General features: G+C 41.9%; 1 protein-coding gene across 1 annotated transcript in view; it reads right to left on the bottom strand.

Moving 5' to 3' along the window:
- zc3h3 (zinc finger CCCH-type containing 3) overlaps positions 1 to 27,781 on the bottom strand; it is a 297,823-nt gene that overhangs the window by 99,167 nt on the left and 170,875 nt on the right. Inside the window, exons 7-8 of the mRNA XM_063057690.1 lie at positions 20,258 to 20,416; positions 19,199 to 19,268 (exon numbers count right to left, since the gene is read on the bottom strand). Of these exons, the coding sequence (XP_062913760.1) occupies positions 19,199 to 19,268; positions 20,258 to 20,416 (229 nt within the window). The remainder of the gene's footprint in view (positions 1 to 19,198; positions 19,269 to 20,257; positions 20,417 to 27,781) is intronic.

Here is a 27,781-nt window from a genome sequence, read left to right as displayed (position 1 = left end):
CGATTGCCTGATACATAACATTTTTCATTGATGCCGCTGACACAGCCATCATTTATTGAACACCTCAATTCCCCAAGTCATGAAGATGATAAGGAGATAGCCACGAGTCCAGAGTCACGTGTAGACCAGACCAATTAGGGATGGCAGATTTCTACTCTAAAGAATATTAACAAACCATATGGGTTTTAAAATAATCCAGGAGATACATGACTCCTTTTATTGGAATTAGATTATTTATTCTCAAACCCACATTTACTTAATTTCCCTAACTGTCACAATGAAATTCACAATGACATCTTCAGATCAATTGCCCATACTCTGTCAGATAATCTTGTAACCCAAACACTACACAAAGGTCTTCAACAAATATGAATAGGGAGATACCCTGTAATAATAGCTCATTATTTGGTCCCAAGTTACTGGTTAGTAAACTGAGAACCTTCTGCATCTAACCTGCCAAGGTTGATAGCTTGGAAAATTTTGAGGAAGTGGCTGTTCTCTGGTTCACTGCTCCACTAGTTTGGCAGCTTAAAGTCAGCTTTGCTGTGGGCATTGCATTTTTTTTGATTCAATGTATGTAGAAACATTATAGTTAGAAAGAAGTATCAAATGATTTCCCTCATCATATTTAGAATAACACAAGGCTAGTTAAAGATAACCTCTAGACTCTTTAAATAACCTTTAACTCTCTAGGCTATATTTAGCACTGAACTGGTCCATGTTCAAGGTCTCAGCCTAGATGAGTATGCCATCCATCACAAACCATGGTACATCAGCAAATATGCTGAGGACTGTGTACTAAAGAGGATGATCTGGGTATTCCCATACCAGAAAACATGAATAATCCAGTTCCTACTGAAGTCTAGGACTGCAGCATTCAAATCAGGTGATCATGACCTTTACATGAAATCAAGATATAACCTCTGTAAAACTATCAGGGATGCCAATAGACAATAGGTGCAGGAGTAGGCCATTCAGCCCTTCAAGCCAGCACTGCCATTCACTGTGATCATGACTGATCATCCACAATCAGTACCCTTTTCCTGCCTTCTCCCCATATCCCTTGATTCCACTATCTTTAAGAGCTCTATCTAATTCTTTCTTGAAAGAATCCAGAGAATTGGTCTCCACTGCCTTCTGAGGCAGAGCATTCCACAGATCCACAACCCTCTGTGTGAAAAAGTTTTTCCTAAACTCCGTTCTAAATGGTCTACCCCTTCTTCTTAAACTGTGGCCTCTGGTTCTGGACTCCCCCAACATCCGGAACATGTTTCCTGCCTCTAGCGTGTCCAATCTCTTAACAACCTTATATGTTTCAATCAGATCCCCTCTCATCCTTCTAAATTCCAATGTATACAAGCCCAGTCGCTCCAATCTTTCAACATATGACAGTCCCGCCTTCCTGGGAATTAACCTCGTGAACCTATGCTGCACTTCCACAATAGCAAGAATATCCTTCCTCAAATTTGGAGACCAAAACTGCACACAATACTCCAGGTGTGGGCTCACCGGGGCCCTGTACAACTACAGAAGGACCTCTGCTCCTATACACAACTCTCCTTGTTATGAAGGCCAACATGCTATTAGCTTTCTTCACTGCCTGCTGTACCTGCATGCTTACTTTCAGTGACTGATGAACGAGGACACCTAGATCTCATTGTACTTCCCCTTTTCCTAACTTGACACCATTCAGATAGTAATCTGCCTTCCTGTTCTTGCCACCAAAGTGGATAACCTCAATTTATCCACATTAAACTGCATCTGCCCACTCACCCAACCTGTCCAAGTCATCCTGCATTCTCATAACATCCTCCTCACATTTCACACTGCCACCCAGCTTTGTGTCATCAGCAAATTTGCTAATGTTACTTTTAATCCCTTCATCTAAATCATTAATGTATATTGTAAATAGCTGTGGTCCCAGCACTGAGCCTTGCAGTACCCCACTAGTCAATGCCTGCCATTCTGAAAAGGACCCATTAATCCCTACTCTTTGTTTCCTGTCTGCCAACCAATTTCCTATCCATGTCAGTACCCTACCCCCAATACCATTTGCTCTAATTTTGCCCACTAACCTCCTATGTTGGACCTTATCAAAGGCTTTCTGAAAGTCCAGGTACACTACATCCACTGGCTTTCCCATGTCCATTTTCATAGTTACATCCTCAAAAAATTCCAGCATGATTTCCCCTTCGTAGATCCATGCTGACTCGGACCGATCCTGCTACTGCTATCCAAATATGCCGCTATTTAATCTTTTATAATTGATTCCATCATCTTCCCCACCACTGATATCAGACTAACTGGTCTATAATTGCCTGTTTTCTCTCTCCCTCCTTTCTTAAAAAGTGGGATAACATTAGCTACCCGTCAATCCGCAGGAACTGATCCTGAATCTATAGAACATTGGAAAATGATTACCAATGCGTCCACGATTTCTAGAGCCACCTCCTTAAGTACCCTGGAATGCAGGCCATCAGGCCCTGGGGATTTATCAGCCTTCAGTCCCATTAGTTTACCCAAGACAGCACCAGTCCAATATGGAGACTCAGACTAGCCAATGGGTTAGCCATTGGACTCAGACTATAAGTCCAAGCAAACTCACCTCCAAACTCATAACCTTGGATTCAACACTTTTCTTTGCAACTAGATCCTTGACTTCCTGGCCAAAAGACTTCAATCAGTAAGACTAAGCAGCCATTGGCAATCTACCTTACTATCCACCTGCACTACACGTTCTGTGTACTGTAACACTTCATTCTGCACTGTTATTGTTTTACCTTATACTACTTCAATGCATTGTTGTAATACATTTGTATGTATGGATGGATGATATGCAAGACAAGTTTATCACTGTACCTTATTACATGAGACAATAATAAATCAATTTACTGCATTTATTTTGCACCAAATCTTAAGAGCTGTTAGCAGCATACCACCTGCTGCAAATGTCACTGCAAAATCAAGGCAAGCCTTGATTCTCAACTTGCTTTGCAAGATAAGCCCGGCTACAACTGGAATGCCAATGTACTTTGATGCCACCTTTTATTATTCCTCCTGAAGGTATGTCCTCTGTAGATTTGCTTTCAGGTTCTGCTTTTTAACTCAACTGTGGTCAGTAGCTGAATAAAGTCTATTTTCATTTGGGGAGAAAGAAACAGAAGCATATGACAAGCCAACATATAGTTCATGCTATTAGCAGTCCAGCAGACTTTATGATAACAATGTGCAAAATCCCTACACGTAAAATCAAAAATATTTCCAATGTGATATATTTTTCAGTTTATCAACAAGAAGAGACTTGGAAAGGGTTATGGCAATTACTTATAGAATAAACTGCTTAAAGCTTTCCAAATTTGATTTTATAATGATTTTTAAAAATATATTTCGGTATTGTATAAAACGAGCTAAGCAAAGGTATTGGCTTTTTTGTTGCTTCTGCTTGAAAGCATGATGAATGGCCCTAACTGCAATGCTCTTTGTAATAATGCAGGTTAACGGGGAGCAGAGGAACTGGGAGCAAGGTTGCTGCTTCCTTGAGGCTTCCTGCTCCCATAAGTAATAAATCAAACATGCCTGTGATGTAGTTTGCAAACAGATACCAGTTTTTTCAGAACTGGGGGATATCTGCTGTCATTTAAACAGAATGCTTATTGTCACACAGCAGTACTCAAAGCCTCCCATTTTTCTTTTATGATCTTGCAGCACTTCAAGAAGAAAAGGAAATAGTCATGAAAGTTAGGAAGAAAAAAATATGACAGTCTGTCTAAAGAAGTGCAATCTTTCAGTACTTATAAAAAAAAATCATTAATCTATACATATGCATCCAATAGATCAACTTACTCTGTATCCTAAACTCAACTATGTTCGATTACCTTCCTTCCATGATTGAATTAAAGGAGACTCTGTGCCCTCATGAGTACATTGTACTCAAATGCATTTACAATCCCTCAAATTATGAAGCTGTCCAGTTCTGACTTGTATAATATCTGGTTTGCAACGGCTAGAGCAGGGGGCCCCAACCTTTTTTGCAACGCGGACCAGTTTCTTATTGACAATATTCTTGCGGACCAGCAGACCCAGCCGGGGGGGGGGGGGGGTAGTAGGGTTGCCGACAGACAAAAATAGCAGTCGATTACGTTGTGTTTACCCCGAGAAAGACTACAATGACCATGAAGCCTTGCGTGGGCACCAGTGCGCATGCGCGACTTGCGTATGTGTGTATGTGCCCATTTTTTTCTACAAATAGTTTTTAGCGATTCTGTTCGGGGGGTGTTAATCACGACTGGAATATAGGTGATAAGTGGCTAATACACTCAATTTTGTTTCTAAAAGGGTTTATCTAACGAATTTAATATTAAACACAGCGCATATTTTCCTCCCATGAATATAGTGATGTCAATTATCAGGGGAGCTTGAAGTAAGAGTTGAACGAACTTCCAGTACAAGTGGTAGAGGCAAGTTCGATATTATCATTTAAAGAAAAATTGGATGGGTATATGGACAGGAAAGGAATGGAGAGTTATGGGCTGAGTGCAGGTCGGTGGGACTAGGTGAGAGCAGTGTTCGGCACGGACTAGAAGAGCTGCGATCGCCTGTCTCCATGCTGCAATTGTTATATGTTTATATAAGTCACTTATAAGTCAACAGCATCATAACATTTTAAGTAACGTTTGGATATTAAACACACAGCACATATTTTCCCCGTATGAACATATAAAATCATTGCAACACACCAATACTGCTGAATCATTGGGAGCCCTGGGCTTGTTTCCCTGCAACAGCATGGTCCCATCAAGGGGTGATGGGAGACAGCGATACTCAAAGGGATTCCTTATGTCCAGTCTATTCTGCAATTTAGTTTTCATTGCATTCATCGCAGAAAACTCCACTTCGCAGCGATATGATGTTGGAAATGGAAGCAACGTTTTCAGTGCTTTTGTGGCTATCTCAGGATATTCAGCCTTGACTTTGATCTAGAATGATGGCAGAGATGTTATGTCAAACATACTTTTCAGCCCGCCGTCATTTGCAAGCTCGAGGAGTTGCTATTCTTCCCGCGCTGACATGGATGACGCGTGGGTAATGAGCTCGCGTGCATTCAAGCTCCACAGTGGGCATGACAGGGAATGAGGAAAGGTGCAGCTGACCAATATCGCCAAATCATATCATTTCCTCGCGGCCCGGTAGCACATGCTTTGCGGCCCGGTACCGGTCCGCGGCCCAGTGATTGGGGACCGCTGGGCTAGAGTAATAGAGAAGTACAGCACAGAAAAAGGCCATTTGACCCATTTAGTCCATGCCGAAACCCATTTAAATTGCCTACTCGCAACAACCTACATCGGGACCAGAGCTCTCCATATCCCTTCTATCCCTATACCTATCCAAACTTCTCTTAAATATTGAAATTGAGCTTGCATGCAACATTTGCGCTAGCGAGCGTTCTACACTCTCACAAACCTCTGAGCGAAGAAGCTTCCCCTCATCTTCCCTTAAACTTCTCACCTTTCATCCTTAAGCCATGACTTCTGGTTGTAGTCCCACCCAATCTCAGTGGAAAAAGCTTGCTTGCATTTACCCTACCTATACCCTTCATAATTTTGTATACCTCTATCAAATCTCCCCTCAATCTCCTATGTTGTAAAGAATACAGTCCTAACCTATTCAATCTTTTGTTATGACCCAGGTCCTCCAGACCCGGCAACATCCTTATAAATTTTCTCTGCACTCTTTCAACCTTATTTACATCTTTCCTGTCGACAGTGACCAAAACTGCACACAATACTCCAAGATTTGGTCTCACCAACGTGTTATACAACTTCAACATAACATCCCATCTTCTGTACTCAATACACTGATTTATGAAGGCCAATGTGCCAAAAGCTTTCTTTATGGCATTGTGACATCACTTTCAACGAATTATGTACTTGTATTCCTAGATCCCTTTGTTCTACCACACTCCCCAGTGCCCTAGCAGACACCTGGTTGGTCCTACCGAAGTGCAAAACCTCTCACTTGCGCACTTCCCTGCATTAAATTCCAACTGCCATTTTGAGCCCATTTTTCCAGCTGATGCAGATTCCTCTGCAAGCTCTGATAGCCTTCGTCACTGTACATTACACATTCAATCTTGGTGCCATCTGCAAATTTGCTGACCCGGTTAACCACATTATCATCCAGATCATTGATATAGATTACAAACAACAAAAGACCCAGCACCGATCACAGTGGCACTCCACTAGTCACAGGCCTCCAGTCAGAGAGGCAATCCTCTACGACCATTCTGGTTTCTCCCACAAAGCCAATATCTAATCCAATTTACCACCTCATCCTGAATGCTAAGCATCTGAACCTTCTTGACCAGCTCCCATGTGGGACCTTGTCAAAAGTCTTACTAAAGTCCATGTAGACAACATCCACTGCCTTGCCTTCATCCATTTTCCTGGTAACTTCCTGGAAAAACTGTATAAGATTGGTTAGACATCACTTACTATTCATGAAGCCACATTGACTATCCTTAATCAGTCCATGTCTATCCAAGTACTTATACAGGTCGACCTTCACTAATCCGACTACCTGTAATCTGGTTCCTTCGATAACCCGGCACTGATTATGCTTAGTGATCCTTCTGTAATTCGGCATTTTCACTAGTCCGGCACTCCTCAGGTCCCAATGCCGGATTAATGAAGGTCGACCTGTATATATCTGGTCCCTTAGAATAACATCCTCACAACTGATGTCAAACTCACCTGCCAATAATTTCCCATTCTGAAATGTCTAACCACGGCCTCCTCTACTGTAAAGATGAAGCCATACTCAGGTTGAAGGAACAACACCTTATATTCCGTCTGGGTAGCCTCCAACCTGATGGCATGAACACTGACTTCTCTAAGTTCCGTTAATGCCCCACCTCCCCCTCGTACCCCATCCGTTATTTATTTATTTTATATATATGTATTCTTTTTCTCTCTCTCCTTTTTCTCCCTCTGTCCCTCTAACTATACTCTTCGCCCATCCTCTGGGCTCCCCCGCCCTTCTTTCTCCCTAGGCCTCCCGTCCCATGATTCTCTCATATCCCTTTTGCCAATCAACTGTCCAGCTCTTGGCTCCATCCCTTCCCCTCCTGCCTTCTCCTATCATCTTGGATCTCCCCCTCCCCCTCCCACTTTCAAATCTCTTACTAGCTCTTCTTTCAGTTAGTCCTGATGAAGGGTCTCGGCCCGAAACATCGACTGTATCTCTTCCTAGAGATGCTGCCTGGCCTGCTGCGTTCACCAGCAACTTTTATGTGTGTTGCTTGAAATTCCAGCATCTGCAGATTTCTTCGCGTTTGCCAATAATTTCCTGGTTTATTTTTAAAGCCTTTTTTAAACAGCGGAACAGCATTGGCCATCTTCCAATCCTCTGGCAACTCTCCTGTCTCTAAGGATGTTACTTGTTACTCTCCTATCTCCAAGGTCTCTGCTAGCACCCCGGCAATTTCTGCATGCCTCCTGTTAGGTCCGAGGGAATACCTTGTCAGGTCCTGGGTATTTATCCAGCCCGATTTGTCTCTATTACTCTAGCCCAGCGGTCCCCAATCACTGGGCCGCGGACCGGTACCGGGCCTAGAAACACCTTTTCTTCTGTAATCTATACAGGGTCCATGTAGTTGATGCCACTTCTTTAGACACTATACCCCAGTCCCAAGTAAATACAGATGCAAAGAATGCATTTAAGATCTCCTCCATTTGTTTTGGCTGCACACATGGATTACCATTCTGGTGTTCCAGAGGATCAATTTTGCCCCTTGCAATCCTTCTGCTCTTAATATACCTGTAGAATTCCTTAGGATTCTCATTCACCTTGTCTACTAGAGAAACTTCATGCCTTCTTTAAGCCTTCCTGATTTCTTTCTTAAGTGTTCTCTTGCAATTCTTATACTCCATAAGCACCTCATTGTTCCTACTTGCCTATACCTGTTATGCACCTCCTTTTTTTCCTCTTAACCAGGGCCTTAATATTTCTTGAAAACCAAGGTTCCCTATTCTTGTGATCTACCATTTATTCTGACAAGCACATACAAGCTCTGTACTCTCAAAATCTCGTTTTTGAAGGCCTCCCACTTTCCAAGTCCTCCTTTGCCAGAAAACAGCCTGTCCCAATCCACACTTGCAGATCTTTTCTGATGCCATCAACATTGGGCTTTCTCCAGTGTAGAATTTCAACCCATCGCTTTGCATATTTACTTTGAAACAATGACATTGTGGTCACTGGATGCAGTGTTCCGCTACACAAACTTGTCACCTGCCCTGCCTCATTCCCTAATAGCAAATACAGTATTGCACGCTCTCCCATTGTGTCTTCAACGCACTGATGAAGGAAACTTTGCTGAACACATTTGACAAATACTATTTCATCTAGCCTTTTTGTATACGACCAGTCAGTATGTGCAAAGTTAAAAGCAGCTGTTATAACAACCTTAAGCTTCTTGCAACAAGTATGTGATCTCCCTACAAATTTGTTCCTCTAAATCCCTAGGACTGTTGGGTGGTCTGTAATATAGCCCCATTAATGTGGCCATACCATTCTTAGTTCTCAAGTCCACCCATAATTCCTCACTGGTTGAGTTCTCCAGTCTGTTCTGATGGAGCACTGCCATGATGTTTTGCCTGACTAGTATTGCCACCTTTAATCCCTCCCACTTTATTATGTCTAAAACAACTGAATCCTGGAACATTGAGCTGCCAGTCCTGCCCCTCCTGCAACCAAATCTCACTAATGGCTACAATGTCATTATTCTATGTGGTTGATCGATGCCCTGAGCTCATCTGTCTTTCCTATGATATTTCATGCATTGAAATATATGCAGCTCAGGACGCCAGTCATATCATGCTCAACCTTTTGATTCCTGGCTTTGTCCAAGATCTTACCAATACCTACCTCCACATTCTGGCACTCTGGTTCCCATCCCTCTGGAAATCTAATTTAAATTTTGCCAATATACTGAATAATTATTTAGGCTAGCTCAAACATTAAATGTTATATCTATATAACATGAGCGTATTTGAAGTTATTTGCCATATACAAAACATAGGTTAGGAATGTGATGGTATATTTGTTATTCAATGGAAACAGCCTCAATAACACAAGAACTCCAAGGCTACCAAAGATACAACAGTTCAGTTGACTGGCATCCCATTTACAAGCTTATTTCCTCTACTACAGGCAGAGGACAGTTGGTGTGTGCATTGTCTACTGGATGGATTGCAGCATTCCACTAAAGTTTCTTCAAAAACACTTTCAAACTTCTGACCATCAGCACCAAGAACAATGAATGTATAGCAACTATTGGCCTTCCTTCCATTTACACAACAACTACAACTGGTCACATACACTCAGTGGCCACCTTATCAGGTACTTCCTATATCTAATAAAGTGGTCAATGAGTGTATGTTCGTGGTCTTCTGCTGTTGTAGCACATCCATTTCAAGGTTTGAAGTGTGTGTTTAGTGTTGCTCTTCTGCACACCATTGTTGTAATGCATAGTCATTTGAGTTACTGTCACCTTGCTGTCAGCCTGAGCTGGCCTGGCCATTGTTCTCTGACCTCTCTCATTAACAAGGCTATTTTGCCCACAAGATTGCCACTCACGGGGTGCTTTTTGTTTTTTGCAACATTCTGTATAAACTTTAGCGCCTGTTGTGTGCGAAAACCCCAGGAGATTAGCAATTTCTGAGATTCTCAAACTACCCTGTCTGGCACTACTGTCAAAGTCATTTAAATCACACTTCTTCCTTTCTGATGTTCGGTCTGAACAACAACTAAACTGATTGACCACACCTGCATGCTTCTTTGCATTAATGAGCACATGTGTAGTTATATCCAATAAAGTGGCCACTAAGTGCACATCATTGTTTGATGAAACTCCCTTTCTCTCCACACAAATGCTGAGCATTTTGTTTTAATTCCTATTTCCAGCATCAGTGCTTTTGCTTTTGGATTCCTACATTTTTGTTAAGACTCTTGGAACTTCCTCTCCCAAATGCACTTTGCAATTATCTTCATCCTATAAACTCTTCCAGCTCAATATTATGCTTGAAAAATCATTTTATCTTTAATATTTGGAAGATTTACTTCATTGTTTAATACACGGTGATATAAGAAAATAATTATTCAGTATATTGGCAAATCCTTGTTTGTTCAACATCCCTGTGTGATTCTATTTCAACTAACAACAGCAAGAAACATTTACCCATGTGACAATAGTAAAGATATTTGAAAGGCAGCTATTGGTTTTAAAGCATTACAGGACATTCACATAACAAGAGATTTGATATCAATGCTAGATCCTATTTCACATGTTTGATACTTGTATAAATTATTGTTCATGTCTGCTTTAGGGATCACCATCAATCCATTCTGAAGTAAATGTGATTACTGCTTCAGGAGTGAGTAGAAAAAAAGCAAACAATTTAAATGTGATAAGAAACAGTATCTTCGGGGACTTCCGGTAGCGCTCATGGAGTGAAGTCGTGTTCTTGACTCGCTCCATTACCTCTGAGTTTTTTTCTTTATGATCAGTTATACTTTAATTAACCATTAAGGTATTAACTCTTACTATACTTTGAATTAAATTGAACTCTCCGATAACTGGATGCATCTTAGATCTGCTATGTCTAAGAACGGGAAAAACGGCAAGGATGGTAAACCTTCGGTTAAACTGAAAGGTATGGATTTTCCTCCGACTGAATCACCGGTGACTTTGAAAGCTATATCGGAGTTAATTCAGAGGGAAATTTCAACCTCTGTTACGGAGATGATTCGTACGGAAATCGCTATCTCTGTTAAGGACCTGATTCATACGGAAATCTCAATTAATCTCCAGAAAATTGCCGATTCAATTGATAAGATGCAAACATCTATTGCGGAACATCAGTCGGCTATATCTGATCTTCAAAAATCCGCGCAACAAAGTGAGCTTAAGATTGGGAAAATCGAAGAAACAATTAATGTAATGAAGAAGAAACTTGACTTTCTGACTTTTAAAAACTCTGACTTAGAATCTAGAATGCGACGGCAGAATTTACGAATGATTGGGGTGCGTGAAGCTGTTGAATCTAACAACCCCATGAAGTATTTTTCTCAACTTTTAAAAGATGCATTCCCTACTGTATTTCCTGACCAACCACCGCTACTGGATCGTGTTCACAGAGTCCCATCACACTCGTCTAGGTCAGATAGACCTAGGCATGTTATCTTACGTTTTCATTACTTTCAAGACAAGGAGAGACTGTTTCGATTCGCTCGATCTAAAGGTTTCATTGATTTTTCGGATCTTAAGTTCCGATTCGTGGAAGATTTCAGTAAACCAATCTGGGACCAACGGGTTCGCTACAGATCTGTGATGTCGGAATTCTATAAGATGGATTTAAGACCAGCGCTGCTGTACCCTGCACGTCTAAGGATTCGCATGTCAGATGGAGTCCTTCATTTTTTTGATTCTCCATCGGATGCCCAGAGTTATCTGGATCAACTTTCACCTTCAACATCTTAATTGTTATTTTTTTTAATTATCTCCGTTGATCGGAGGCTGTGAATTGGTTGGTTTTAATTTTTTCGTGCCCTATTTGGGCAGAAAAGTTTATTTTTGATTTCTTAATATGGTTGCTAAACTTTCTTTTTAGCTGCGTCATTTCTTTCTTTTCCCAGGGGATTCTGGGTGGTTACTTCCTTATTGTCATTTTACGTATTTCCTGTGTGGCCTTAAATTTTGTAGTTTTTTTAAATTTTATTTTGTTTTGCTTTTTATAACTAGTTTATGGTAATAATCTTATTTTTTCTAGTTGTTGTTTTGTTTATTCATGGGTTTGGGGTTTATTGTGGTTTTTTTTAATATATATTTTCTGGCTTTTGTTCTGTTGTGTGTGTATTTTAATTGAGTTACCTTTTTTTCTCTACTTTTTTACTGTTTTACAATTAGCTGATCTTTTTCATATTTATACCTTTTTTTTAGGGAGCGTATACCGGAAGTCATGGGGGTAGTTTTAGCGCTTGCTTCTTTTGGGCGGGTCTGCTTTAGATTTTGCCTTGGGGTTTTGGGGTAGGGGGTGGTGGGAGGGGCTTCACGTTTTAGTTTTTTTCTCTTTGGGCTATATACATTATTGAAGTACTTGTTGCGTCCTTTTTCCCGGTACCTTTTGTATGTTCTGTTTCCTCTCCGGGTTCGTGGGTCGAGCCTATCGTCAATCTTCCTTGCTGTGGGTTGACTTTAGGATTTATGGAGTCTATTATTAATTTTGTCTCCTGGAATACTAACGGTCTTAATCACCCTATTAAAAGGAAAAAAGTTTTTAAAGTGTTCCGGAGACTTAAAGCACAAATTTTGTTTTTACAAGAGACCCATGTACGGAGGGCGGACAGACTACGTTTTTTTAAATTCTGGAAGGGTCAACAATTTCATTCGAACTCCAATGCTAAGATTCGAGGCATCTCTATTTTTATAGATTCCTCAGTTACTTTTATACAACAGGATATTTTTTCTGATCCGAATGGTAGATTTTTATTGGTTAGTGGTTTACTATTTAATAAAAAAGTAGTTTTGGTTAATGTTTATGCTCCTAATATGGACTATCCGGAATTTTATAAATCATTATTTAATCAGTTTCCGAATTTGAACGAGTTTTCATTGATCTGGGGCGGAGATCTTAATACCTGTTTGTCTCCAGCCTTGGACCGTTCGGCTCCTTTACGGACTTTACCTAATAAATCTGCAACTTTGATTAACTCTTTCCTTTCTGATTCTGGGTCGACGGACATTTGGCGTTTTCTGCATCCTCAGGAAAAAGATTTTTCTTTCTTTTCACATGTTCATCATTCCTATTCAAGAATTGATTATTTTTTTTTATTGATTCTCGTCTTATTTCTTCAGTGATTAAATGTGATTATGATTCTATAACCATTTCGGATCATGCTCCACTTAAGCTTTCTATTAAAATTATGGCCAATATACAAAATAATAGACAATGGCGTTTTAATTCGCTGTTGCTTCAGGACTCGGACTTTGTTAACTTTATGAATGAACAGATTGAGCTTTTTTTTACAATTAACCATACAGAGGATATTTCGGTTAACACTCTTTGGGACACTTTTAAAGCCTATATTCGTGGTCAGATTATCTCGTACTCTGCTGCTTTGAGGAAGAAGCAGAAGCAGGAGGAGATGGTAATTGTGGACAAGATTAAAGAAATTGATAAGAAATATGTTATGGCTCCTTCTGAGGAGTTATACAAACAAAGAACTGAACTTCAAATGGAACACAGTTTACTACTCTCGTCCTCGATTGTAAACCAATTAAAGAAAACAAGAAGTGAATTTTATGTTCACAGTGACAAAATTGGCAAGCTGCTGGCTAATCAATTGAAATCTAATTATGTTAAATCTCAAATCAATCAGATTTATAACCAAAATGATCGATTGATACTGGATCATGTGGGGATTAATCAAACCTTTTGTGATTTTTATTCTTCTTTATATCAATCAGAGTCTCCTCGAGATTCTAAACATATGAATGATTTTTTAGATAATTTAGAATTCCCTCAGATTTCACAGGATACGTCTTCTATATTAGATACTTCCATTACTATGGATGAGATTAAGAATGTTATTCTTTCTATGAATTTGGGGAAAGCTCCTGGCCCAGATGGGTTTACCGTTGAATCTTATAAATGTTTTGCTTCTTTATTGATTCCTTGGCTCTGTAGGGTTTTTGAGGCTTCTCTGAAACTTGGTAAACTTCCTGAATCTTTTAATAGAGCGTCAATTTCTTTAATATTAAAGAAGGATAAAGACCCTGCTCAATGTGCATCTTATAGACCAATATCTCTATTAAATGTTGATTCTAAAGTTTTTTCTAAGTTATTAGCAAATAGACTAGAAAAAGTACTTCCTTCTATTATTTCGGAAGACCAAACGGGTTTTATTAAAGGTCGTTACTCTTTTTATAATATTCGTACATTGTTAAATATCGTTTATACTCCCTCACATAATGTTCCTGAGTGTGTTATTTCTTTAGACGCCGAGAAAGCTTTTGATAGAGTAGAATGGCCTTATTTATTTAAGGTGCTTGAAATGTTTAACTTTAGCTTGAAATTTATATCCTGGATTAAACTGTTATATCATTCCCCTGTAGCCTCGGTCCGTATTAACTCTTTAAACTCACCTTTTTTTCCTCTTTTTCGAGGTACTCGACAAGGTTGTCCTCTTAGTCCCCTATTATTTGATATTGCATTAGAACCTCTTGCAATTGCTATTCGAGAATCATCAAATATTACTGGGATAACTCGGGGATTAAAGTCCCATAAATTATCACTCTATGCTGATGATTTACTTTTATATATTTCTAATCCTGAGAAATCCATTCCTGCTGTTTTAGAGTTATTAGCACAATTTGGTTCTTTTTCAGGTTATAAATTAAATCTTAGTAAGAGTGAACTCTTTCCGATTAATAAACATCTTCCCTTATATTATAAATTTCCATTTAAATTGATTGATAACTATTTTTCTTATCTTGGGATTAAAATTACTTGTAAATATAAAGATTTATTTAAGATTAACTTTTTACCATTAATAGACCATATTACGCAACTTTCATCTAAATGGTTTCCTTTATATTTAACTTTGATTGGTCGTATTAATGCCGTTAAATGTTTTTTTTGCCAAAATTTTTATATGTGTTTCAGGCATTACCAATTTTTGTTCCAAAATCTTTCTTTGATAAAGTTGACTCTAAAATTTCTTCATTTATTTGGCAGAATAAAAATCCGAGACTGGGTAAAATACATTTACAGAAAGCTAAGAGAGATGGAGGTTTAGCATTACCTAACTTTAGATTCTATTATTGGGCAATTAATATTCGACATATGAAATTTTGGTTACTTGATCAGGATATACTATCTATTCCTAAATGGGTAGCATTGGAACTACAATCTGTTCAGGGCTATACACTTGGCTCTATTTTAGGTTCCTCTCTCCCTTTTGATTCGAAACGCCTTAAGCAGGTGTCTAACCCGATAGTTAAATATGCTTTGCGTATTTGGTTTCAATCAGAAAATTTTTTGATCTTAATCAATTCGGGTTAGCGATTCCTATCTTAGGTAACATATTTTTTCCTCCCTCTTTTACGGATCGCGCTTTTCAAACTTGGAAGATTAAGGGTATTTTACGGTTTTTGGATTTATTTTTAGATGGTTCCCTTATGTCTTTTGAACAACTATCTAACAAATATAATTTATCAAGAATACATTTTTTTAGATATTTGCAAGTTAGGAATTTCCTAAGTACTATACTTTCTTCCTTTCCAATGCTTCCTCCTACATATATTTTAGATTCAATAATTAACCTTAATCCATGTCAGAAAGGTACATCGGCTATGATTTATAATATTATTATGAAACTTAGGAAAGCTCCATTTGATAAGATTAGGGTAGATTGGGAACAGGAATTGGGGCTTACCATTTCTGTGGATGATTGGGGGCAGATTTTACAATTAGTTAATACTTCCTCTATTTGCGCTAAACATTTTCTAATTCAATTTAAAGTTGTTCATAGAGCACATATGTCCAAAGATAAGTTAGCGCGTTTTTACTTGCATATTAATCCTTTTTGTGATAGATGTTCGGGGCAGATAGCCTCTTTAACTCATATGTTTTGGTCTTGCCCTACTTTGGAAACTTTTTGGAGAGACATTTTTAATATTATTTCTAAGGTGTTAAATATAGATATCTCTCCTCACCCTATTACTGCTATCTTTGGACTACCTAAAATTTCTAGTAATCTTTCCCTTCAGCCCGTAGAATGATTGCATTTCTTACTTTAATGGCAAAAAGATGTATTTTACAACATTGGAAAGAGCTTAATGCTCCAACTACCTTTTTTTGGTTCTCCCAGACGATATTATGTTTGAATCTGGAGAAAATTAGAAGTAACCTTTATGATTCTTCATTTAAATTTGAACAGATTTGGGGATCTTTTATTCGATATTTTCATTTAATGTAATATATACCCTTCTTGTTTTTTTCTCACTGTTTTTAATGGAGGTCGGGATTGAGGACGTGATTTTAAGTTTAACTCTGTTTGGTTTCAAGTTAGCCCATTGCTTTGCTTTGCTTTTAGTTAGTTGCACGGTGGGTTGTTTTTTTTGGGGTTTTTTTTTCTTTTTTTCTATCGATATATATATAAAATTTAGTATACTATTATGTTATCTTGGTTTCTTATGTTTAAATTACATTGTTTGTAGTATTTTTTTTTCGGTATTGATACCTTCTGTAATTTTATTATATTTTAACATTGTATTAATGTTTATATGGCTTACCTTTTGGTATACTTATTCAATAAAAAGATTTAAAAACAAAAGAAACAGTATCTTCAAGTGCAGATTAGTTAAAGTTGGTCACAATGACATTTAACTTCCTCAGATTACACTTACATTTTAAAGCACTTTATGTACTCAGGGGTTTGAATGATTTTGTTATTGCAATGTGAGTTGTATTGTACACTTGTGAATCTGAATATTCCAAAATTTGTCACTTAGCCTCACTGCTTGGAGAATTTAATTTGTTATCAAATACACTGCTACCGGCCTTGCTGGGGAACATTCAACTACATTTCCTGGTATGAACAATATTCAGTAACTTTTGATAGAAAACTTACTTAATTATGTGAATGTAAATAAAAAATAGAAGTGCAGCTGTATGAGAACAAAGAATGAAACATTACACGAGTGAAATGTCTGCAAGAAAAGGGATGCACTGGGGGAAATTTGAAGAACAGATTTAAGGCCAAGATCAGATCAATTATGATTTTACAGAATGGGATAGCAGGCTCAAGTGGCTATGTAATTTACTCCTCCTCCTATTTTTCATGTCTTTTTTGTGATCGAACATAAGACAATAAAATAGTGTGGATGTGTCAGCACAAGAATAAAATGTGATAAGGGATCATGAGAGAATACACAAGTGCACATGACACAGAATATACGAGAAAGATTTTGTAAAGGAGAGAAAGAAAATAGGTATAAATGTATACACTTATACACTGAACAGTGGTTGACAAGAGAATAAATTCTAGCCAACACCTTTCTAAAGTTCAAAGTATATTTTATCGTCAGAGTACTTATATTTCACCACATACAACCCCAAGGTTCACATTTCTGTGGGCATACTCAGCAAATCTATAGAATAGTAACTATAACAGGATCAATGAGAGATCAACCAGCAGTAAATAACGAGAACATGAAATAATAAGATAAAGATTCCTTGAAGTGAGATCATTGGTTGTGGGAACATATCAATGGATGGGCAAGTGAGTGCAGCCCCATTTTAATTTATTTTAATTATGCGGAGAGCAGAAAGAAATTTGGAAATGGAACATTTGCTTATTTACTATTGCTTAAGAATACTTGCTAATGCTGGAATAACATAGAACATAGAACAAAGAAATTTACAAGACATTAGAGGTCCTTTGGCCCACAATGTTGTGCCGACCATGTAACCTACTCTAGAGACTGCCTAGAATTTCCCTAGCGCATAGCCCTCCGTTTTTGTAAGCTCCATGTACCTATCCAGGAGGGTCTTAAAAGACCCTATTGTTTTTTTTATTATCTGCACTTGAAGATACTGTTTCTGATTGGAAGATTCCTTTTCCATAAAGTGCTAACGTGCATTCACTATAATGCCAAGAGCAATAGCTCTGTTCAAATAACTTGGTTCATTTTTGATCTATACAGCAAACATTAGAATCATAAAATTATATGGACAGTTATGCCTGTGCAACAACGTTAACTACTCAATTAATTCCATTCCCAGGTTATCCACTTCTAGTTATCTAATTCTCTATTCAACATTATTATTGCATGTTTCCATTTCAGATATAGCAATTCCAATCACAACAAGCCAAAGTAAAGTGGAGAAACACATACAAAATGCTGGAGGAACTCAGCAGATCAGGCAGTATCCACGGAAATGATTGAACAGCGAACGTTTTAGGCGAGACCCTTCATTAGGACCTCATCAGGTAATGTGATGAATTTTCCCCCCCATTTTATCCCTAGTTCTTTTGTTAGATGCAATAACACAATGTCCTTTGAATTCCAATGTTGTTATCAAAAACAATTTATCCTTATGTACTCGATTAAAATATTCATAACTTGAAAACTTTTTGTATTCAATCAAACTTCTGCTTAAACCTTGCTGCTCTCAGGAGAATATCACCACCTCTTCCAAGGTCTCAGTATACCCCTGGCACTATTCCAATAAATTTTGTTTGCATCCTTTCCTAAGTGGATGGCCAGAACTGAACACAACCCAGCAGACCTCTAATGAGGGTTTTATAAACAAAACAGATAACTTACTTTAAATTATATAGATTTATAATAAAGCTATTGACTTTGCATGTTGCTTTAATAGTGTTGCCACCAACAAATACACATGTGCATACATTTGATGTTCATCTCTTTCTAAAACCTCTTAAAATTGTAACTATTCTGATTTTGACCTCATTCTTCCTGATAAAATAAATTACTGATCACTTTTTGTGTGAAATTTTATCTGCCAGGTATGTCTCTCCCAGTCCATGTCCTCTTGTTGTCTTTTACCAAATAGTTCCATGTTTTTGTTATCTGCATATTTCGAAATGATGTCATTTCCATAGTCTAAGTCATTTGCACAAATCAAAAAGACCAGTACTTCTACTATTAAATTCAACAAGACATCACAATTCACCTTCCTCCAGTTTGAATATCTTTCACCTCCAATCACTGCAATTTCATATCCATATTTTGACCATCTCTTAAATCATATAGATAGTTAAACAGATAATTATCCAATTGCTTTACAGCAGGTACAAAATGGGCACATTTGACCTGGTTCTCTCATCGCATTCACATACCACTATCAAGCACTGTGCATTGATTAGGAGAAACAATTCTGGCTTATTTTCTCCCTGCCTATCTTAAGGATTCTGAAAACAATTGGTTCGACTGCTCAAGAAAGATTGTCTAATGTAGCACAGAGAACAAGTTATTTTAGTATGAAAGGCGCAAATCTACAGTACCATTACCAACTCAACTAACCATGTAACATAAAGAAACAAGGTTTTTTGAAAGTGATATTCATTCCAAATAATTTCTTTTCATACTGTTAACAAAAGTAAGAGGAACTACCTTGTCTTTTGAAACTTGGTGCGAGAATGGACATGTCCCATCAGTTTTCTTACAAGTTCCACGTAGGAATCTACCAAGAAGAAAATGAAGATTAAAGGTCGTCAGTGGCCTTCAAGTTTCTAATGTCCTGAAGTGACGACTTTGACAGATTCAAACTACACTTATTTGAAAAGGTTTGAACAAGCAAGGGCTATTTGGAATGGCCTAGAACAGATAATAATAAGAGTTAAAAAGAAGGGTTTTAACAGATGATCTCTGGTAAGGGCAGGATCTGGTGACGTTATTGTGATGGAAGAGTTGGGCTTGGTGCAGTTTTGGATACTGTGTGATAGTTAAGTTGAGGTCAAACACATCACCAGGACAGAAAATGATCCTGTAGCTACTGATCCACTCAAACTTTGCAGTAAATAAAAGTTGGTGAACAAGATTTATAAAGTGTATCTGTAAATGAATCTAAGCAAAAATGTGTGCCTAAGATAGAACAGTTTTCTGAGGGAGGTGGAATAAAAACAGACAGGCCAATATGAAACTAAGATGTTGAGATTAAGTGATTAACAAAGAACATAAAAATTAGGTAGGTATCTTGCATGGAGAGAAGGATGAAAGGAATATAATAAGGCAGTGGGGATGAGTTTGATAAAACAAGATGGGATGTCAAAAACAGTAAGAACAGTTTTTTTTAAAACAGATCCTAAGGCAGAAAGGCAGTGAAGAGAAAAACAAAAAGAAATGAAGATGACTAGATAAGTATTGCTAAAAGGAGATACAAACTGAGAAGTATTATTGCAATGTCACCAGATACATTTCCACAAATAACACTGCTTCGAAGTGAATTTTGTATGGGCTAATCACCATTGGGATTTCACCTCCATCTTTTTGAATTAGAGCTATGCAAATTCTCCAAGAGTAAGCTTTTCCTTCTGCATTCTCTAGGCACTCTGCTTAATGCTTACTGTATACTTACCAATCTATTTTTTTCGATTTTAGTGCATCAATGTGCAGAATAAATTTCACCGAATAAAGATTAACAAAATTTAGATTCAGGAAATATAGATATACCTCGTACAAACTGCAACTTTTTCAGGATCGTGTATATAGGGACAATTGTCTCCTCGGTTGCACTTGCCAAATCTGTTGTAGTACATACAGTATTCCTTCTTCTTGGATTTTTTCTGCTTGGCTTGTCTGATTATAGCCAAGCTGCGCTGCACGGCACGGCTGTAGGCAAAGACATTTGGTTAGATTGTGGAAAAATGAAATCAAGTTCTTCTAATCAATGTTAATTTAATACTGGCAATAAAAACAAATCAAAATAATCAGGAAAAAAGCAATAGCAAAATATAATCAACACACATCAAAGTTGCTGGTGAACGCAGCAGGCCAAGCAGCATCTGTAGGAAGAGGTGCAGTCGACGTTTCAGGCCGAGACCCTTCGTCAGGACTAACTGAAGGAAGAGTGAGTAAGGGATTTGAAAGCTGGAGGGGGAGGGGGAGATCCAAAATGATAGGAGAAGACAGGAGGGGGAGGGATAGAGCCGAGAGCTGGACAGGTGATAGGCAAAAGGGGATACGAGAGGATCATGGGACAGGAGGTCCGGGAAGAAAGACAAGGGGGGGGGTGACCCAGAGGATGGGCAAGAGGTATATTCAGAGGGACAGAAGGAGAAAAAGGATAGTGAGAGAAAGAATGTGTGTATAAAAATGAGTAACAGATGGGGTACGAGGGGGAGGTGGGGCCTTAGCGGAAGTTAGAGAAGTCGATGTTCATGTCATCAGGTTGGAGGCTACCCAGACGGAATATAAGGTGTTGTTCCTCCAACCTGAGTGTGGCTTCATCTTTACAGTAGAGGAGGCCGTGGATAGACATGTCAGAATGGGAATAGGAGTAAAATATAATGAATGATTCAGGCAGGCCCCATCTAGAGCATAATGAATAAAAAAGACATACATGAGGAATCAGAAGTCTAGTGATTTTGGGAAATCTTAGCCCAAAAACTGGGGGACTGCTTTGGCTCAGGAAAGAGGCTTACCTTCTCAGGGGCATATACAAATAGATGATAAAAGCTGGCCTTGCCAGCAATGCACATATTGTGGCGACCCACTTTCTGGCACCCACAAACCGGCTCACGAAACAGCGCGCGCAGGCAGAGGGCCGGCAGCAAAAATGGCGCCAGGCCATCTTCACCAGCAGGGGGAAAATCCCGCGCGCAGAAAGGGTCTGGGAATATGCATTCCCCACAGTAGTCCCGCCCAGGGAGGGCGGGAACGGGAAGGTTTTAAAGCGGGCCGCGAAGTTTGAATAAATCTCTTTCATCGCAACTCTAACTCACCGACTCCGTGTGGTTATTCTAACGCTGTGTGTAGCACATCGCTACAATTGGTGACCCCGACGGCCCAAACGATATTTGGACCAGAGATGACCGACGCTGCATCTGTTCACGCAGTTTCGTTAAAACTGCCATATTTCTGGATGCTGCGACCCCATTTATGGTTCGAACAAGCAGAAGCACAATTCCACGTTCGGCAGATAACCTCGGAGTCCACTCGCTACTACTACGTGCTGAGCTCCCTCGACCAGGAGACTGCTGCACAAGTTGAGGAGTTTATACAGTCGCCCCCGGAGGACGGCAAATACACAGCATTCAAAACCCTGCTCATAAGGACTTTCGGACTCTTACGGCGCGAACGAGCACGCCGCTTAATGCACCTGGATGGTTTGGGAGACAGGCCGCTGTCAGCATTAATGAACGAGATGCTGGCCCTGGCTGAAGGACACAAACCCTGCCTCATGTTTGAGCAGGCGTTCCTAGAGCAACTGCCCGAGGACATATGCCTGCTGCTGTCCGACGCAGATTTCGGCAACCCCCGGGAGGTGGCGGCCCGAGCAGATGTGCTGTGGAATGCCAGGAAAGAGAGAGGGGCATCCGTCGCACAGATCACCAAGCCGCGTGCCCAACGACAGACCAGACCAGGCCCGGCAGCAGAGCCTACAAAACCCAGCGACGGGAGTGAGGAGCCCAACGAACAATGGTGTTTCTACCACCAGCGTTGGGGCACGGAGGCCCGCCGCTGCAGACTGCCCTGCAAATTCCCGGGAAACGCCAGGGCCAGCCGCCGCTAATGGCTACGGCGGCTGGCCATCAGGACAGCCTCCTGTACGTCTGGGACAAGCAGTCGGGACGCCGCTTTTTGGTCGACACCGGAGCGGAGATCAGCGTCTTACCTCCAACGAGTTACGACACCCGCAACACAGAACCGGGACCCACCCTGAGGGCCGCTAATGGCAGCACAATACGAACCTACGGCACCTGCACGGTGCGGCTACAGTTCAGCTCCAGCCGGTTCATGTGGGACTTCACACTGGCCGCCGTGGCCCAACCACTGCTGGGGGCAGATTTTCTACGAGCCCACAGCCTGCTGGTCGACTTGCAAGGGAAGCGATTAGTCCACGCCAAGACTTTTCAAACGTTCTCCCTGGGGGAAGCACAGTTGCCAGCCCCACACCTGGACTCCATCACGCTGTCCGACGATGAATTCACCAGGGTCCTGGCGGATTTCCCATCAGTACTGACACCGCAGTTCACGGCAGCCATGCCCAGACACGGAGTACAGCACCACATCCCGACCCAGGGACCACCCCTCCACGCCCGTGCTCGAAGGCTTCCCCCGGACAAGCTCCGACTGGCGAAGGAGGAGTTCAAGAAGATGGAGGAATTAGGGATCATACGATGGTCCGACAGCCCATGGGCCTCCCCCCTTCACATGGTGCCCAAGGCAACGGGGGCTGGAGACCATGCGGTGACTACCGCAGACTGAACGAGGCTACAACGCCAGACCGCTACCCTGTGCCGCACATTCAAGACTTCGCAGCAAACCTACAAGGCACAAGGATCTTTTCCTAGGTAGACCTCGTCCGGGGATACCATCAAATCCCTGTACATCCGGATGACATCCCCAAAACAGCACTTATCACCCCGTTCGGACTTTTCGAATTCCTCCGAATGCCGTTTGGTCTAAAGAATGCCGCACAGACTTTCCAGCGGCTAATGGACGCGGTGGGACGCGACCTGGACTTTGCATTCATCTATTTGGACGACATCCTCATAGCCAGCAGTAGTCGGCAGGAGCATCTGTCCCACCTCCGCCAGCTCTACTCCCACCTGAGTGAATTCGGCCTTACAATCATTCCAGCCAAATGCCAGTTCGGACTCGACACCATCGACTTCCTGGGCCACAGGATTACTAAAGACGGGGCAAACCCGCTGCCCGCCAAGGTAGACACGGTCCGCCACTTCCCCTGACCCAACACAATCAAAGGCTTGCAGGAATTCGTGGGTATGGTGAATTTCTACCACCATTTCCTCCCCTCAGCAGCCCGAACCATGCGCCCCTTGTTCACTCTAATGTCGGGTAAGGGCAAGGACATTACCTGGAACAAAGAGGCCACAACCGCTTTCATTAAAACCAAAGAAGCCTTGGCAAACGCCGCGATGCTAGTGCACCCCAGAACGGACGTTCCTACTGCCCTCACGGTGGACGCATCCAACACAGCAGTCGGTGGAGTGCTGGAACAACTCATCGAGGGTCGCTGGCAACCCCTGGCATTCTTCAGCAAACACCTACGACCACCCGAACTCAAATACAGTGCTTTCGACCGGGAGCTATTGGCACTATACCTGGCAATCCGGCATTTCAGGTACTTCTTAGAAGGTAGGCCCTTCACCGCGTTCACAGACCACAAACCGCTTACCTTTGCATTCACTAAGGTGTCCGACCCTTGGTCGTTCCGCCAGCAGCGACATCTGTCCTACATTTCCAAGTACACGACGGACATCCGGCATGTCTCTGGAAAGAACAATGTCGTGGCAGACGCACTTTCCAGACCTACCATACAGGCCCTGTCCCGGGGGTGGACTATGCAGCGCTGGCAGAGGCACAGCAGGCAGACGCTGAGATCCCCAGTTACAGGACTGCAGTCTCCGGTTTGCAGCTCCAAGACCTCCCCGTAGGCCCAGGTGAGAGGACCCTACTGTGTGACGTAGCTACCGGCCAACCCCGCCCCGTTGTCCCAGCAGCCTGGCGCCGGCGGGTGTTCGAATCCATTCACAACTTAGCGCACCCCTCCATCAGGACAACTGTCCGGCTGGTCTCCAACAGGTTCGTGTGGCATGGACTTCGTAAACAGGTCAGTGAATGGGCCAAAACGTGTATGCAGTGCCAAACGGCCAAGGTGCAGCGGCACACCAAGGCTCCACTGCAGCGGTTCGAACCCACCTGCCGGAGGTTCGACCACATCCATGTGGATATCGTGGGGCCCCTGCCAGTGTCACGAGGAGCGCGGTACCTCCTAACTATGATAGACCGGTTCACCAGATGGCCAGAGGCAATCCCGCTCAGCGACACCACCTCCGAATCCTGCGCCCGAGCACTGATCGCAACCTGGGTAGCACGCTTTGGGGTACCGGCCCACATTACCTCCGACAGGGGTGCCCAGTTCACCTCCAGCCTGTGGTCGGCTATGGCCAGACTTTTAGGAACACAGCTACACCACACAACTGCCTACCACCCACAGTCGAACGGACTAGTGGAGCGCTTCCACCGTCACCTGAAATCGGCTCTCATGGCCCGCCTGGAGGGGCCTAACTGGGTGGACGAACTTCCCTGGGTCCTGCTCGGAATCCGCACGGCGCCCAAAGAGGATCTACACACCTCGTCGGCCGAGTTGGTGTATGGCGCGCCCCTGGTCGTCCCAGGAGAGTTCATACCAGCCCCAAGGGGGCAAGAGGAAGAACCCACAGCAGTCCTGGACAGACTATGTGAGAGGCTCGGTAACCTGGCCCCCATACCCACTTCACAGCACGGACAGAGCCCGACCTACGTACCCAAAGACCTGCAGAACTGTAAGTTTCTTTTTGTACGACGGGGCGGACACCGGGCACCGCTACAGCGGCCCTACGAGGGGCCGTTTAAGGTGATCAGGAACAACGGGTCCACGTTCGTGCTGGACATTGGGGGTAGAGAGGAGGTTTTCACGGTGGACCGACTCAAACCGGCCCATGTGGACTTGGCGCAACCGGTCCAGGCTCAGGCACCGCGGCGCAGGGGCAGACCTCCCAAACAAAGGCCGATCCAGACTGTGGACATTGGGGGAGGTATCGCCGGTTCTGGGGGGGGGTTATGTGGCGACCCACTTTCTGGCACCCACGAACCGGCTCACGAAACAGCGCACGCAGGCAGAGGGCCGGCAGCAAAAAGGGCGCCAGGCCATCTTCACCAGCAGGGGGAAAATCCCGCGCACAGAAAGGGTCTGGGAATATGCATTCCCCACAGTAGTCCCGCCCAGGGAGGGCGGGAACAGGAAGGCTTTAAAGCGGGCCGCGAAGTTTGAATAAATCTCTTTCATCGCAACTCTAACTCAACGACTCCGTGTGGTTATTCTAACGCTGTGTGTAGCACATCGCTACAATATTTCATTAATTAAGTAAAAGGCTTGGGTCGTTCAACTTCTAATGCACTGGGATCAAGAAGGAAAAAGTAAAAAGAAATCATGTGATTTTGTCACTGATCAGTTGTATATAGGGAATACAGAATCACTTTGGATCCTCTAAAAAAAAGGATGACTTAATTCTGGAAGAAGGTTGCCTGCTGGCATCAGGGGCTTAAAGAGGTTTAGGAACAAGTAATCATCAAGGCATCCAAAGTCACAAGAATTATTTTGAGGATATAGTTGTACATAAAACCTCACAAACACACATTATCTATGAATTTTTAGGCCCCAGTAGTTGGAGGACCTACAATTATAAATCAGAATCCTTCACAGCTCTATCATTCCATGTTAGAATTGAAAATACACTTGGACTAAGATGTTAACTGTCCTGTGCTATCACCAGTGGGATCATCAGTTGATCAGCCACTTGTCTTCAGGAGTTTCCGCCCACTTATGATGAAGACACTCTCGGGGTGGTGGGCTAGCAGTGATAAAGCACAACCTCCCACTGGTGAGCTTAAAAACTTGGCATCGCCTCTATTAGAGTTGTTGGTCGCTTCCATCCAACAGATAGTCTGCTCTTTAGGTGTCTATGCAACTACTGAAGGGTTTGCAAAGGACAGATACACTGTCCGACTATCTGCCCCTCTGAACGTACTTGGTCCACACCCATGATGATTCTGTCTCTGCTGCTTCAGCTACAGCCCTGCTGGTTGACTTGATCTCTCTTCTAGTGAAGCCAAGGTCATGCAGCCACTGCATTCACTCTGGAATGTGAATGCAATAAAGCCAATAGACAATAGGTGCAGGAGCAGGCCATTCGGCCCTTCGAGCCAGCACCGCCATTCACTATGATCATGGCTGATCATCCACAATCAGTACCCTTTTCCTGCCTTCTCCCCATATCCCTTGACTCCACTATCTTTAAGAGCTCCATCCAACTCTTTCTTGAAAGCATCGAGAGAATTGGCCTCCACTGCCTTCAGAGGCACAGCATTTCACAGATCCACAACTCTCTGGGTGAAAAAGTTTTCCCTCAACTCCGTTCTAAATGGCCTACCCCTTATTCTTAAACTGTGGCCTCTGGTTCTGGACTCCCCCAACATCAGGAACATGTTTCCAGCCTCTAGCATGTCCTATCCCTTAATAATCTTACATGTTTCAAGCAGATCCTCTCTCATCCTTCTAAATTCCAGTGTATACAAGCCCAGTCACTCCAATCTTTCAATATATGACAGTCCCGTCATCCCGGGAATTAACCTCTTGAACCTACGCTGCACTCCCTCAATAGCTAGAATGTCCTTCCTCAAATTTGGAGACCAAAACTGCACACAATACTCCAGGTGTGATCTCACCAGGGTCCTGTACAACTGCAGAAGGACCTCTTTGCTCCTATACTCAACTCTCCTTTTTATGAAGGTCAACATGCCATTAGCTTTCTTCACTGCCTGCTGTACCTGCATGCTTACTTTCAGTGACTGATGAACAAGGACACCTAAGTCTCGTTTTACTTCCCCTTTTCCTAACTTGACACCATTCAGATAGTAATCTGCCTTCCTGTTCTTGCTACCAAAGTGGATAACCTCAAATTATCCTCATTAAACTGCATCCGCCCACTCACCCAACCCGTCCAAGTCACCCTGCATTCTCATAATATCCTCCTCACATTTCACACTGCCACCCAGTTTTGTGTCATCTGCAAATTTGCTAATGTTACTTTTAATCCCTTCATCTAAATCATTAATGTATATTGTAAATAGCTGCGGTCCCAGCACCGAGCCTTGTGGTACCCCACTAGTCACTGCCTGCTATTCTGAAAGAGATCCGTTAATCCCTACTCTTTGCTTACTGTCTGCCAACCAATTTTCTATCCATGTCAGTACCCTACCCCCAATACCATGTGCTCCAATTTTACCCACTTATCTCCTATGTGGGACCTTATCAAAGGCTTTCTGAAAGTTATAAATCAGAATCCTGATGTACACTACATCCACTGGCTCTCCCTTGTCCATTTGCTTAGTTACATCCTCAAAAAATTCTAGAAGATTTGTCAAACATGATTTCCCCTTTGTAAATCCATGCTGACTCGGACCAAT

The sequence above is a fragment of the Mobula hypostoma genome, chromosome 1 (assembly GCF_963921235.1).
Source record: "Mobula hypostoma chromosome 1, sMobHyp1.1, whole genome shotgun sequence".
NCBI lineage: Eukaryota > Metazoa > Chordata > Chondrichthyes > Myliobatiformes > Myliobatidae > Mobula > Mobula hypostoma.
This window is presented reverse-complemented; position numbering and strand designations above follow the sequence as displayed.